Source organism: Mustelus asterias, chromosome 9 (genome assembly GCF_964213995.1).
Source record: "Mustelus asterias chromosome 9, sMusAst1.hap1.1, whole genome shotgun sequence".
Taxonomy (NCBI): Eukaryota; Metazoa; Chordata; class Chondrichthyes; order Carcharhiniformes; family Triakidae; genus Mustelus; species Mustelus asterias.
The window spans coordinates 6169306-6181785 of NC_135809.1; the positions used below are offsets into that span (position 1 = coordinate 6169306).

The 12480-nt window shown below is 45.3% G+C and overlaps 1 protein-coding gene across 1 annotated transcript in view; it reads left to right on the forward strand.

Moving 5' to 3' along the window:
* The window catches only part of polr3b (polymerase (RNA) III (DNA directed) polypeptide B), a 99752-nt gene that overhangs the window by 351 nt on the left and 86921 nt on the right, over positions 1-12480 (forward strand). The window contains exons 2-8 of the mRNA XM_078219562.1: positions 3762-3794; positions 5452-5508; positions 5604-5668; positions 7502-7577; positions 8518-8618; positions 8705-8796; positions 10259-10376. Coding sequence (XP_078075688.1) covers positions 3762-3794; positions 5452-5508; positions 5604-5668; positions 7502-7577; positions 8518-8618; positions 8705-8796; positions 10259-10376 — 542 coding nt within the window. The remainder of the gene's footprint in view (positions 1-3761; positions 3795-5451; positions 5509-5603; positions 5669-7501; positions 7578-8517; positions 8619-8704; positions 8797-10258; positions 10377-12480) is intronic.

The following is a 12480-nucleotide window of genomic DNA, read 5'->3' on the forward strand; positions in this document are numbered from 1 at the left end:
AGGGGGTGGGGACGAGGGAGTGGGGAGGGGGTGGGGACGAGGGAGTGGGGAGGGGGTGGGGACGAGGGAGTGGGGAGGGGGTGGGGACGAGGGAGTGGGGAGGGGGTGGGGACGAGGGAGTGGGGAGGGGGTGGGGACGAGGGAGTGGGGAGGGAGGGGGGAGGGGGTGGGCATTGCGGAGGGGTTGGAGGAGAGAGAGTGGTTGAGGGAGTGTGGGGGAGACAGGTTCAATCAAGATGCTTATCATAGAAATCATAGAATCCTATAGTACAGAAGGAGGCCATTCGGCCCATCGAGTCTGCACCGACCACAATCCCACCCAGGCCCTATTCCCATATCCACCCACTAATCCCTCCAACCTACGCATCTCAGGACACTAACGGCAATTTTAGCATGGCCAATCAACCTAACCAGCACATCTTTGGTCTGTGGGAGGAAACCGGAGCACCCGGAGGAAACCCACGCTTAGGAGGGAATTAGATGATTATTTGAATAGAAACAATGCGCAGAGGGACAGGGAAAAGGCAGGAGAATGGTACTATGTCATGATGCTGGCACAGTGGTTAGCACTGCTGCCTCACAGCTCCAGGGACCCGGGTTCAATTCCCAGCTTGGGCCACTGTCTGTGTGGAGTCTGCACGTTCTCCCCGTGTCTGCGTGGGTTTCCTCCGAGTGCTCCGGTTTCCTCCCACAGTCCGAATGGCGTGCTGGTTAGGGCGCATTGGACATCCTATATTCTCCCTCAGTGTACCCGAACAGGCGCCGGAGTGTGGTGACTGGGGGATTTTCACAGTAACTTCATTGCAGTGTTAATGTAAGCCGACTTGTGACACTAATAAATAAACTTTAAACTATAGCTCTGATGGGCCACATGGTCTCTTTGTACCGATTCTGAGTGCCTTTTACTCTTTGCCCTTTTTGTGGCATCAGCAATCTCTGTTTACAATGGCAACTTTAATGCACTAAAGTGTCCCGAGTGTAAATCAAACACACTTTGAGACTGAGCTGTATGTGCAGCAGTTGGGCCAGGTGACCAAAAACCTCATCAAACAGGTAGATTTTAAGGAATGATTTAAAGGTGGTGAGGTTTCGGGAATCAATTCCAGATGTTAGGATCCTGAAAGGGACCAATAACTTTTAAAAAGAGATGAATCTGCAGTCAGAAACAGGGGAATTTATAATAGAGAACAAAGAAATGGTGACCAACTGAATACATACTTTGGTTTTGTCTTCACAAAGGACGACACAAATAATGTACCTGAAATGTTGAGCAATACAGGGTTTAGTGAGAGGGAGGAATGGAAAGAAATCAGTATTAGTAGAGAAATGGTGTTGGGCAAATTGATGGGATTCAAGGGCGATAACTCCCCAGGGCCTGATAATCTACATCACAACGTATTTAAGGAAGTGGCCCGAGAAATAGTGGATGCATTGGTAGTTATCTTCCAAGATTCAATAAACGCGAACAGTTCCTACACATTGGAGGATAGCTAATGTAACACCACTATATAAAAGGGTGGTAGAGAGAAAGCAGGGATTATAGCTTGACATCAGTAGTGGGGAAGATTCTAGAGTCCATTATCAAAGATTTCCCAGCAGAGTACTTGATAAACAATGGCAGGATTGGACAGAGACGGCATGCAAAAGGGAAATCATGCTTGACAAATCTACTGGAATTTTCAAGGATGCAACTAGTAAACTTGATGAGGGGGAGCCAGTGGATGTGGTTTATTTGGATTTCCAGAAGGCTTTTAACAAAGTCCCACAGCAGAGATAAGCAGGTAAAACTTTAGCCAAGTGGCAGGCCGTGACTAGTGGGCTACTGCAGGGACTGGTGCTAGGGCCCCAGCTATTCACAATATATATTAATGATTTGCATGAGGGAACTAAATATAATATCTCCAAATTTGCAAGTGAGACAAAGCTGGGCGGGAGGGTGAGCTGTGAGGAATTTACAGAGATGCTTCAGTGTGATTTGGACAGGCTGAGTGTGGACAGATGCGTGGCAATTTTTTAAAATTATTCATTTCTGGGATATGGGCTTCACTGGCTGGCCAGCATTTATTGTCCATCTCTAGTTGCCCTTGGAGGGCAGTTGAGCGACAACCACATTGCTGTGGCTCTGGAGTCACATGTAGGCCAGACCGGATAAAGGACATTAGTGAACCAGATAGGTTTTTCTGACAATCGACAATGGTTTCATAGTCATCAGTAGATTCTTAATTCCAGATATTTTTCATTGAATTCAAACTCCACCATCTGCCGTGGCGGGATTTGAACCTGGGTCCCCAGAACATTAGCTGAGTTTCTGGATGAATAGTCTAGCGATAATACCACTAGGCCATTGCCGAGTATGATGCGGATAAATGTGAGGTTACCCACTTTGGTCGCAAAAGCAGGAAGACTGATTATTATCTGAACGGCTATAGATTGAGAGAGGAGAATGGGCAAAGAGACTTGGGTGTCCAGTTGCTGAAAGCAAGCATGCAGGTGCAGCAGGCAAATGATATCTTGACCTTCATAACAAGTGGATTTGCGTACAGGAGTAAGGATGTCTTGCTGTAAATATATACGGAGCCTTGGTGAGGCCACTCTTAGAATATTGTGTGCAGGTTTGGTTTCCTTATCTGAGGAAGGATGCTCTTGTTTTAGAGGGAGCGCAGAGAAGGTTTACCAAACAGACTCCTGGGATGACAGGTCTGTCTTACGAGGAGAGACTAAGTCGATTAGGATTATATTCGCTGGAGTTTAGAAGAATGAGGAGCGATCTCATAGAAACTTATAAAATTCTCCATAAAACTTTAGGAAATGTTTCACTGTGCAAGTTTTACTTCAACAGGTTTTTAATGTATTTTGATTAGACCACACCATATAATAGAGGCGTTGGAGAGGGTGCAGAGAAGATTTACAAGGATGGCACAGTGGTTAGCACTGCTGCCTCATAGCGCCAGGGACCCAGGTTCAATTCTGGCCTTGGGTCGCTGTCTGTGTGGAGTTTGCATGTTCTCCCCATGTCTGTGTGGGTTTCCTCCGGGTGCTCCAGTTTCCTCCCACAGTCCAAAGATGTGCGGGTTAGGTTGATTGGCCATGCTAAATTTCCCATTAGTGTCCCAGGATGTGTGGGTTGGGGGAATTAGAGGGGTAAATACTCGGGGTTTAAAGGGAGAGGGCCTGGATGGAATCACTATTGAAGAGTCAGTGCAAACTCGATGGGAAGAGTGGCCTCTTTCTGCACTGTAGGGATTCTATGATATCAGAAATCTATAGCTGCACACATCAGGAAAGGATTGACAGATTGTGCCTCTTCTCTGGAAAAGAAGGCGGCTGAGGGGTGACCTATCAGAGGTCTTTAAAATTCTGAAAGGTTTTGGTGGAATGGATATAGAGAAAATGTTTTTTCTTGTGGGGAAAAGCATAACCAGAGATCGTCAATAGAAGATAGTCACCAAGAAATGCAATTGGGAATGCAGAAGAAACTTCTTCACCCAAAGAGTGGTGAGAATGTTCAACTTGCTTCCAGCAGGACTGGTTGAAGTGAATATTATCGATACGTTTAAGGGGAGGGAAGCGAGACAATGTGTGAGGGAGAGGGAAATATGGCGTTCTGATGGTAGATTTGGATGAAAAAAGATGGGAGGAGGCTCGAGTGGAGCATAAACACCAGCATGAACTAGTTGGGCTGAATGGCCTGATTCTATGCTCTGTATCCTATTTAATTCTGTGTGCAAGTATTGATGTTTATTTTCTGTTATATTTTTCAGGAAAAATGGAAGCTGCTGCCTGCCTTTCTGAAGGTAGTTTTGGAGGTTTCTCTCTCATTGCTTTTGTGTTTTTGAAAGGGGAATGGAAGATGCCAATGCCTATGTTTAGTTGCTTCTGTGATTATAGGAATGTGTAACTCCCCCCATTCAGCCCACAGGCAACGTAACTGGGCTGGTGGGTTGAGCTGGGCAGGCTGTGGCTTTCTACTCCTGCTCCAGTGGGTGCAGCACAGATTCCGCAGAATCATATTGGGTTAAGTGCACACATACAACAGGCAGTAAAGAAGGTAAATGGCATGTTGGCCTTCACAGCGAGAGGATTTGAGTATAGGAATAGGGATGTTTTACTGCAATAATAGGGTGTTGGTGAGGTCACAACTGAAGTATTGAGTGCAGTTTTGGTGTCCTTATCTGAGGAAGGATGTCCTTGCTATAGAGGGAGTACAGCGAAGGTTTACCCGGCTGATTCCTGGGATGGCAGGTCTGTCACATGAGGAGAGACTGAGTCGGTTAGGATTATATTCGCTGGAGTTTAGAAGAGTGAGAGGGGATCTCATAGAAACTTATAAAATTCCAACAGGGATAGACAGGGTAGATTCAAAAAGAATGTTTCCAATGATGGGGGAGTCTAGAACTAGGGGTTATGGTTTGAGGATAAGGGGTAAACCTTTTAGGACTGAGGTGAGGAGAAGCATCTTCACCTGGTGAATGTGTGAAATTCACTACCACAGAATGTTGTTGAGGCCAAAACATTGTGTGGTTTCAATAAAAAAATAGATACAGTTCTTGGGGCTAAAGGGATCAAGAGATATGGGAAGAAGGGGGATCAGGATATTGAATTCGATGATCAGCCATGATCAAAATTAACGGCAAAACAGGCTCGAAGGGCCGAATGGCCTCCTCCTGCTTCTAGTTTCTATGTTCCTATACAAAAGGGTTAAGTTGCGAGGACAGACTGAATAGTCTAGGCTTGTATTCCCTGGGGTTTAGGAGGTGCGGGGTGATGTCACCAAGGTGCTTAAGACGTTAAAACGAGTTGCAAGGCTTGATGGAGGAAGCCTATATTTTGTAGTGAAAGTGTAACCTTCATATTAGCTAAGCCATCCAGGAGTGACAGCAGGAAACATAACGGGTAGTGGGAAATGGAACTCTCCCCCCCATCCCTCAGAAATCTGTGGAAAATTCCGTGATTAAACTGCAGTCGTGTTGTGTTGGATTAGCGCTTCAGATATATGGGTCAAAGGTGGGTGAATTGAGTTGAGGTGCTGATCACTCAGGTTCTCGTAGAATGATAGAGTAAGCTCAAGGGGCTGAATGGCCTCCTGTTCCTAACGTTCCCAAGTGCCACTCATTTATTTTAAAAAAGCTGTTTCTCTCAGGAGATGTGATGCAGACTCTCAGGGAGCCTGCATCTGTGTTAATACTAGCTCTTCCATTGGAGTCACCTGCTCCAGTCTCAGGTCTTTTCCTGTAACCTTTTATCATCCATATCCAGTTCCCTTTTAAATCATGTAGCCCCTGCCTGAACATCCCCTTATAATAATTCATTCCACATTCTAATAACCTTCCCTCTACATTGACACACTTTTTTTAAATGTTTGTCTTTTCTACTCTGGAATCTGCTTGATTTATTATTTTAATTACTCCATGGGTTGCTGTGTCTGAAGAGAAGTTTCTTTGTTCTTTGCAGGTCAAAGGCCTGGTGAAGCAGCACATTGACTCATTCAACTACTTCATAAATGTCGAGGTAGGAACGTCAGTGATACTCGGCACTGCAGCTCTGCCCTTCAGTCTCACCCAGCCCGACTGTTCTGCTCACTGCCTCTTCCCCTTTCTCCATAGATCAAGAAGATCATGAAAGCCAATGAGAAGGTGACCAGTGACGCTGATCCAATGTGGTATTTGAAGTGAGTGCCAAGGGCTGATTGTTTTCCAAGGAGAGTGATTTTTACTTTTGTAAAGAGCAGTTAAGGCTCAGCCACGTCATGTGAAGTCACAATGCAGAAAGAGGCCATTCAGCCCATTGAGTCTGCACCGACCACAATCTACACAGGCTCTTTGCCCATAAACCCTCATATTTACCCTGCTTATCCCCCTGACACAAGGGGCAATTTAGCATGGCCAATCAACCTAACCTGCACATCTTTGGACTGTGGGAGGAAACTGGAGCACCCGGAGGAAACCCACGCAGACATGGGGAGAACGTACAAACTCCACACAGACAGTGACCCGAGGCCGGAATCGAACCCGGGTCCCTGGCGCTGTGAGGCAGCAGTGCTAACCACTGTGTCACCATGTTGTCCCGTAAGCCAGACCGGCTGCTCCATTTCCTGAAGGGCCGTAGTGAACCAGGTCGGTTTTTAATGACAATCTGCTATATTTATTCCAAATTTATCTATTAATGAATTTAAATTCCCCAGCTTCATTGTGGGATTTGAAGGCTTGGCTCCACACATCGGCCCAGGCCTCTGGAATATTAGTCCAGTAACATAACCACTGTGCAGTCACCTGGTAGTGCAGAACATTGTTGAAAAGAGAGATGTTGCTGAAGCTTTTCATCTTGCACTCATCAGGACAAATGCATGAATACCAAATTTCAAACAATCGCAACAAGTTATATATCTCTCTTTTGGGTGCTGATTGGTTGGCAACTTGATGCTGATTTGCTGAGGCATTGCCATGGAGAAAACAACTATAGGCTCCCCAAACTCCAGATAATTCAAAAAAAGTCACAAGGCTTGAACATATTTTGTCTGTTGAGAGTGGGTTCCTATTTATAAATGTATGTTGCTTCTAGCAAGCAGAATGGAGCCACGTTACGAGCTCGACTGATTATATTAGATTGGTTGTTGGTGTAGCTATTAGCACAATCAAGATTGTTCAGAAAGTTCTGCCCAATCGCAGAATCCTATCAAACAGTCGACGTTTTCTTTTGGGTTTTGCAAGTGCGAGCTGGCTGCGTATGCTCTGTACTCTGCTGATTAGGAATAGTCAGAGGAACATGCTGTTTGATGCAATCAGCCAATCACTGGGACTTGCAGCCTGCATACCTGGCTTCACAGCGGCGCTGAAATTCACACGTGAGTGGGTGAGTTTCTGTGTCCCAGTCAATATTTATCCCTTAACCAACTTCACCAAATTCTCTAGGTCATTCATCTAATTTTGTTAGTAGGCAACGAGATAAACGACACAGAGAATGTGTTTTATGAAGTTTTCTATGGGCAGCATGGTGGCAGAGTGGTTAGCACTGCTGCCTCACTGCATCAGGGTTCGATTCCAGCCTTGGATCACTGCCTGTGTGGAGTCTGCACGTTCTCCCTGTGTCTGCGTGAGTTTCCTCCGGTGCTCCGCTTTCCTCCCACAGACCAAAGATGTGCAGGTTAGTTGGATTGGCCATGCTAAATTGCCCCTTAGTGTCCCAACATGTATATGTTAGATAGATTAGCCATGATAAATGTATAGGGTTACGGGGATAGGACAGGGGAGAGGGCCTGGGTAAGATCCTCTCAGGGAGTCAGTGCGGACTCGATGGGCTGAATGGCCTCTTCTGCACTGTCGCAATTCTATGAAGTTGGTTAAAGGATAAATATTGACTGGGACACAGAGGAACTCTCTCATTCCTCTTCAAAACAGTGCCATAGAATTTTTGGCATTCACCTGAGGGCAGAGGGGACTTGTTCAAATATGTGCAGCTTTGCTTCTGTGGATGTTTCTTTGAATGAAAAATATGTTTGTTGCAGATACCTGAATATTTATGTTGGAGTCCCAGATGTGGAAGAAAGTTTCAATGTAACCAGACCTGTTGCTCCACACGAGGTACAATGTGAAATTCTTCTCAATGGCAGTGTCTGATTTCTGGCTGTGGCTGTGGGTGTTTTTTAAATTAATTCACTGGCAAGACCAGCATTGGTTGCCAATCTGGAATTACCCGTTAGAAAGGTGATGGTGAACCCGAGTCTTGAACTGCTACAGTCTGTGTGGTGTAGCAATAATGGAGGAATGACCAATATATTTCCATATTGTGTGGTGTGTGTGTGTGGTAGGCCTCCACTGGATCAGACAAAGCATACCGTACATAGAGAAGGAAAGGAGAGAGTGCAGAATGTAGTGTTACAGTCATAGCTAGGGTGTAGAGAAAGATCATCTTTGTGTGAGGTAAGTCCATTCAAAAGTCTGACAGCAGCAGGGAAGAAGCTGTTCTTGAGTCGGTTGGTACGTGTCCTCAGACTTTTGTATCTTTTTCCCGATGGAAGAAGGTTGAGGAGAGTATGTCCGGGTGCGTGTGGTCCTTAATTATGCTGGCTGCTTTTCCGAGACAGCGGTAAGTGTAGACAGAGTCGATGGATGGGAGATTGGTTTGAGCAATGGACTGAGCTTCATTCACGACCCTTTGTAATTTCTTGCGGTCTTGGACAGAGCAGGAGCCATACCAAGCTGTGATACAACCAGCAAGAATACTTTCTCTGGTGCATCTGTAAAAATTGGTGAGAGTCGTAGTGGACATGCCAAATTTCCTTAGTCTTCTGGGAAGTCTTCTGACTTTGTCCAGTTTGCTGTGATTAATGGTTCTATTCAATTCAAAGTTTTCGACTCAGCAGTGTGACTACAATTGAGAAGTAATGATGCTGTTAGCAAGTATTGCAACCATCCTGTTCCCACATAACAAACACTGCTCCGAACTTGTAGCTAGTCTGCTAACCTTTTCTTGCAGTGACTGAATGAGTAACTGCTGTTTATGTATAATTTCTGTGTTCAGTGTCGCCTGAGAGATATGACGTACTCCGCTCCAATAACAGTGGACATTGAATACACAAGAGGAAGCCAGCGAATAATCCGCAATGCTTTACCCATCGGCAGGTAACCAGAACAATCTAACTAAAACTTTCACCCATGTTGGATATTTTCTTCTTAATTGCTAATATTTGATCTTGTTTCAATGGCAGGATGCCTATAATGCTGCGCAGTTCTAACTGTGTGCTTACAGGGAAGACCCCAGCAGAATTTGCAAAACTGAATGAATGTCCCTTGGACCCAGGTAATTAATGCTCATCCACATAACTGGAATTTTCACCCGTGTATCTTGGAACTCGGTGAATCCCATTCATTCGTGCCTGCTTATGCCATGAGCAATTTCTGCTCTTGATTGCAGTAGATTGTCTCCTCTTGAGGGCTTGTCACTAAAGAGATTGAACAGTTTCGGACCATACTCTGGAATTTAGAAGAATGAGGGGAGATCAACTTAAGATATATAAGATGATAAAAGGTATGGATAAAGTAGACGTGGAGCGATTGCATTCTAGGACGAGAGGTCATAGTCTTAAGATAAGGGGTAGCAAATTTAAAATAGAGTTGAGGAGAAACTACTTCTCCCAAAGGGTTGTGAATCTGTGGAATTCGCTACCCCAAAGTGCGGTGGATGCTGGGACAGTGAGCAAATTTAAGCAGGAGTTAGACAGAGTTTTAATTGGTTATGGGGATGAGGAGCATATCAGCCATGATCGAATGGCAGAGCGGATTCAATGGGCCAAATGGCCTAATTCTGCTCCTATATCTTAAGAAATTATAAACTATAAAGTTCACGAGCCTGCTTCATGAGATGAGAGGATCCTATGGGGAGAGGTTGAGTAGACTAAATTCCCAGGAGTTAGAAAGATTGAGAGGTCAGCCAATTGAACCATATGAAGTTCTTGAAGAGCTTGGCAGGATAGATGCTGAGAGAACGTTTTCCCTCACTGGAGAATCTATAACATAGGGTCCCAGTCGCAGAATAAAGAATCGGCCGTCCAGGTCTAGATGAGCAATTTCTTCATTCGCAGAATTGTGAATCTGCGTAATGACAAGAGTCAGAAATAGATGTAAGCCAAAGAGAGTACTGTTCGGACAAGTGAATGGTCAAATCTGTGGGTTTTATGGAGGAGAGAAGTTGAGAGGGTTATAGATTGGATAATGACGAACTTGGGGAGGGAAGTAACAAGTCAGCAATGAACAGTATCCAAGGATTTGGGATGACAGAATGTAAGGAAGAACAGGGATTGAATGCAGCGCTATGGGCTTTCTTGGAAGTGGCACCAGGCTGATGGGGTTCCACTGTGTCGGTGGGCAGGGCTGAAGCTGATGTTTTGTGAATAAGGTTTTTAACTTTTGTTATCGCCAGAAGGATTGCGAAATGGAGAAAGCAGTGCTTGTCTTTCTGTGTCGCGTTTGTCGCATTTCTCAAACAGCGCAACGCACTTCACACGCAGTGAATTGTCTTGACACAGTGTCTTATGTAGGCAAAGGTGGCACAGCAAGATCCCAGCAGTAGAATGAGTAGTCAGGAGGCATTTGCTGCTGTTAGGTTTGTTTGCAGGGAAGCTGAAAGGATTCCCTGCTTTTCAAATGGAGACGCGACAATTGGAAGGAATATGTAGCTTTGATAGAGGTATTTTTTAATGGAATATTTTCCCACGAAATCTGAAACCGAGTAGGTCTAATTAAATCTTTATGGTCTCTTGCAGGTGGCTATTTCATTGTTAAAGGTGTCGAAAAAGTTATTCTCATTCAGGAGCAACTTTCAAAAAACAGAATAATTGTGGATGCAGATCGGAAAGGAACAGTTGGTGCCTCTGTAACCAGGTACTGTGTTCAGTAATCTAAACTAAATTAGAACAGTAGAAGTCAGAGCCACATTTACTGATGAATGAGCTGTAAATCTTTAAATATTCAAGATCCCATATGTATTACAATTTAGTATTAAATCATCAAAAATGACAAGTGGTACATTTGAGCAAATCTGATTGCATAGGAAGGGCACAGTGGGGTTAACATAGAATCATAGAAACCCTACAGTGCGGAAGGAGGCCATTCGGCCCATCGAGTCTGCACCGACCACAATCCCACCCAGGCCCTACCCTCACATATTTACCCGCTAATCCCACTAACCTACGCATCTCAGGACTCTAAAGGGCAATTTTTAACCTGGCCAATCAACCTAACCCGCACATCTTTGGACTGTGGGAGGAAACCGGAGCACCTGGAGGAAACCCACGCAGACACGAGGAGAATGTGCAAACTCCACACAGACAGTGACCCGAGCCGGGAATCGAACCCGGGACCCTGGAGCTGTGAAGCAGCAGTGCTAACCACTGTGCTACCGTGCCGCCCGATTACACTGCTGCCTCACAGCGCCAGGGACCCGGGTTCAATTCCCGGCTGCTGCCTCACAGCGCCAGGGACCCGGGTTCAATTCCCGGCTTGGATCACTGTGTGGAGTCTGCATGTTCTCCCCGTGTATGTGTGGGTTTTCTCCAGTTTCCTTCCACACTCCAAAGATGTGCGGGTTAGGTTGATTGGCCGTGCTCAATTGCCCCTTAGTGTCAGGGGAATTAGCAGGGTAAATATGTGGGACTACAGTGACAGGGCCTGGGTGGGATTATGGTCAGTGCAGACTCGATGGGCCTCATGGCCTCATTCTGCACTGTAAGGATTCTATGATTCTCGTTATCAGAACTGTGGAGATCACGATGTTCATTTGAACATTGTTAACAAACTGTAACCATTCAAGCAATCCGAGGTATTGGTCCAGAGTTGAAAATTCGATGCATCGCTCTACGGGACGGGTGCTGTTGCATCTCACATTGGATGAGGAGGGCAGCCAATAGTGTTCGCCTCACCGTTATCAAGCGCGGAACAAGAAAAGTTTTAAAGTTAAAGTTTATTTATTATTGTCACAAGTAGGCTTATGTTAACACTGCAATGAGGTTACTGTGAAAATCCCCTAGTCGCCACACTCCGGCGCCTGTTCGGGTACACTGAAGGAGAATTTATCATGGCCAATGCACCCTAACCAGCACGTCTTTCAGACTGTGGGAGGAAACTGGAGCACCCGGAGGAAACCCACGCAAATACGGGGAGAACGTGCAAACTCCACACAGTGACCCAAGCCGGGAATTGAACCCGGGTCCCTGGCACTGTGAGGCAGCAGTGCTAATCACTCTGCCACCGTGCCGCCCCAAATATGTACAATTTGAGAAAGAAGCGCTCATTTAAATTTTTGGCATGAAAGGATTTCACCAGTACGAGTATGGCGGATAATTTACTTTGTTGATCCCAGGCCATTGAGAACCATTTTTGGTCCATACCAGGAAATTCCATCATTAGCTGCAAGTTGCCTCTAAAGATGGACGTTGATATTACCAGTGCATAATTATGAAATCAAGTATTGGAGATTGAAACAGCATGCCAACACAGATACCTTGTGGAGATTGTCATTTCAGCACAAAACCGAATCACAAGACCACTGCATTAAGATATTATATTTCTCCGAGGTAGAGAATGTCCAAATAATATTGTCTCAGGTGCAAAAGCACACAAGGAATGACCCGGTAATGGGCAGGGTCATGGACATGGCTTTAGGAGGAACATCATTGGGCAAACAAAAGAAGAATCCTAAATTTAGACCTCATATAATGAGGGAACTTGAATTAATTGTCCAAAATGAAGTGTTGCTGTGGGAGATCAGGGTGATCAGCCTTCCATACTTACTGAAGCCGAATCCTGGATCACCTGTACAAGGGTCATCGAGCTATAGTGTGGATGAAAGATCTCTCACAAAGCTGGGGCTTGACTCACAAATGGAAGAAAAAGTGGAGCAATGCCAGTCATGTACTAGAATACGGAATACTCTGCCTCTACAACCACTTCACCCGTGGGATCGGCCATTTAAAAAACCTTGGCAGAG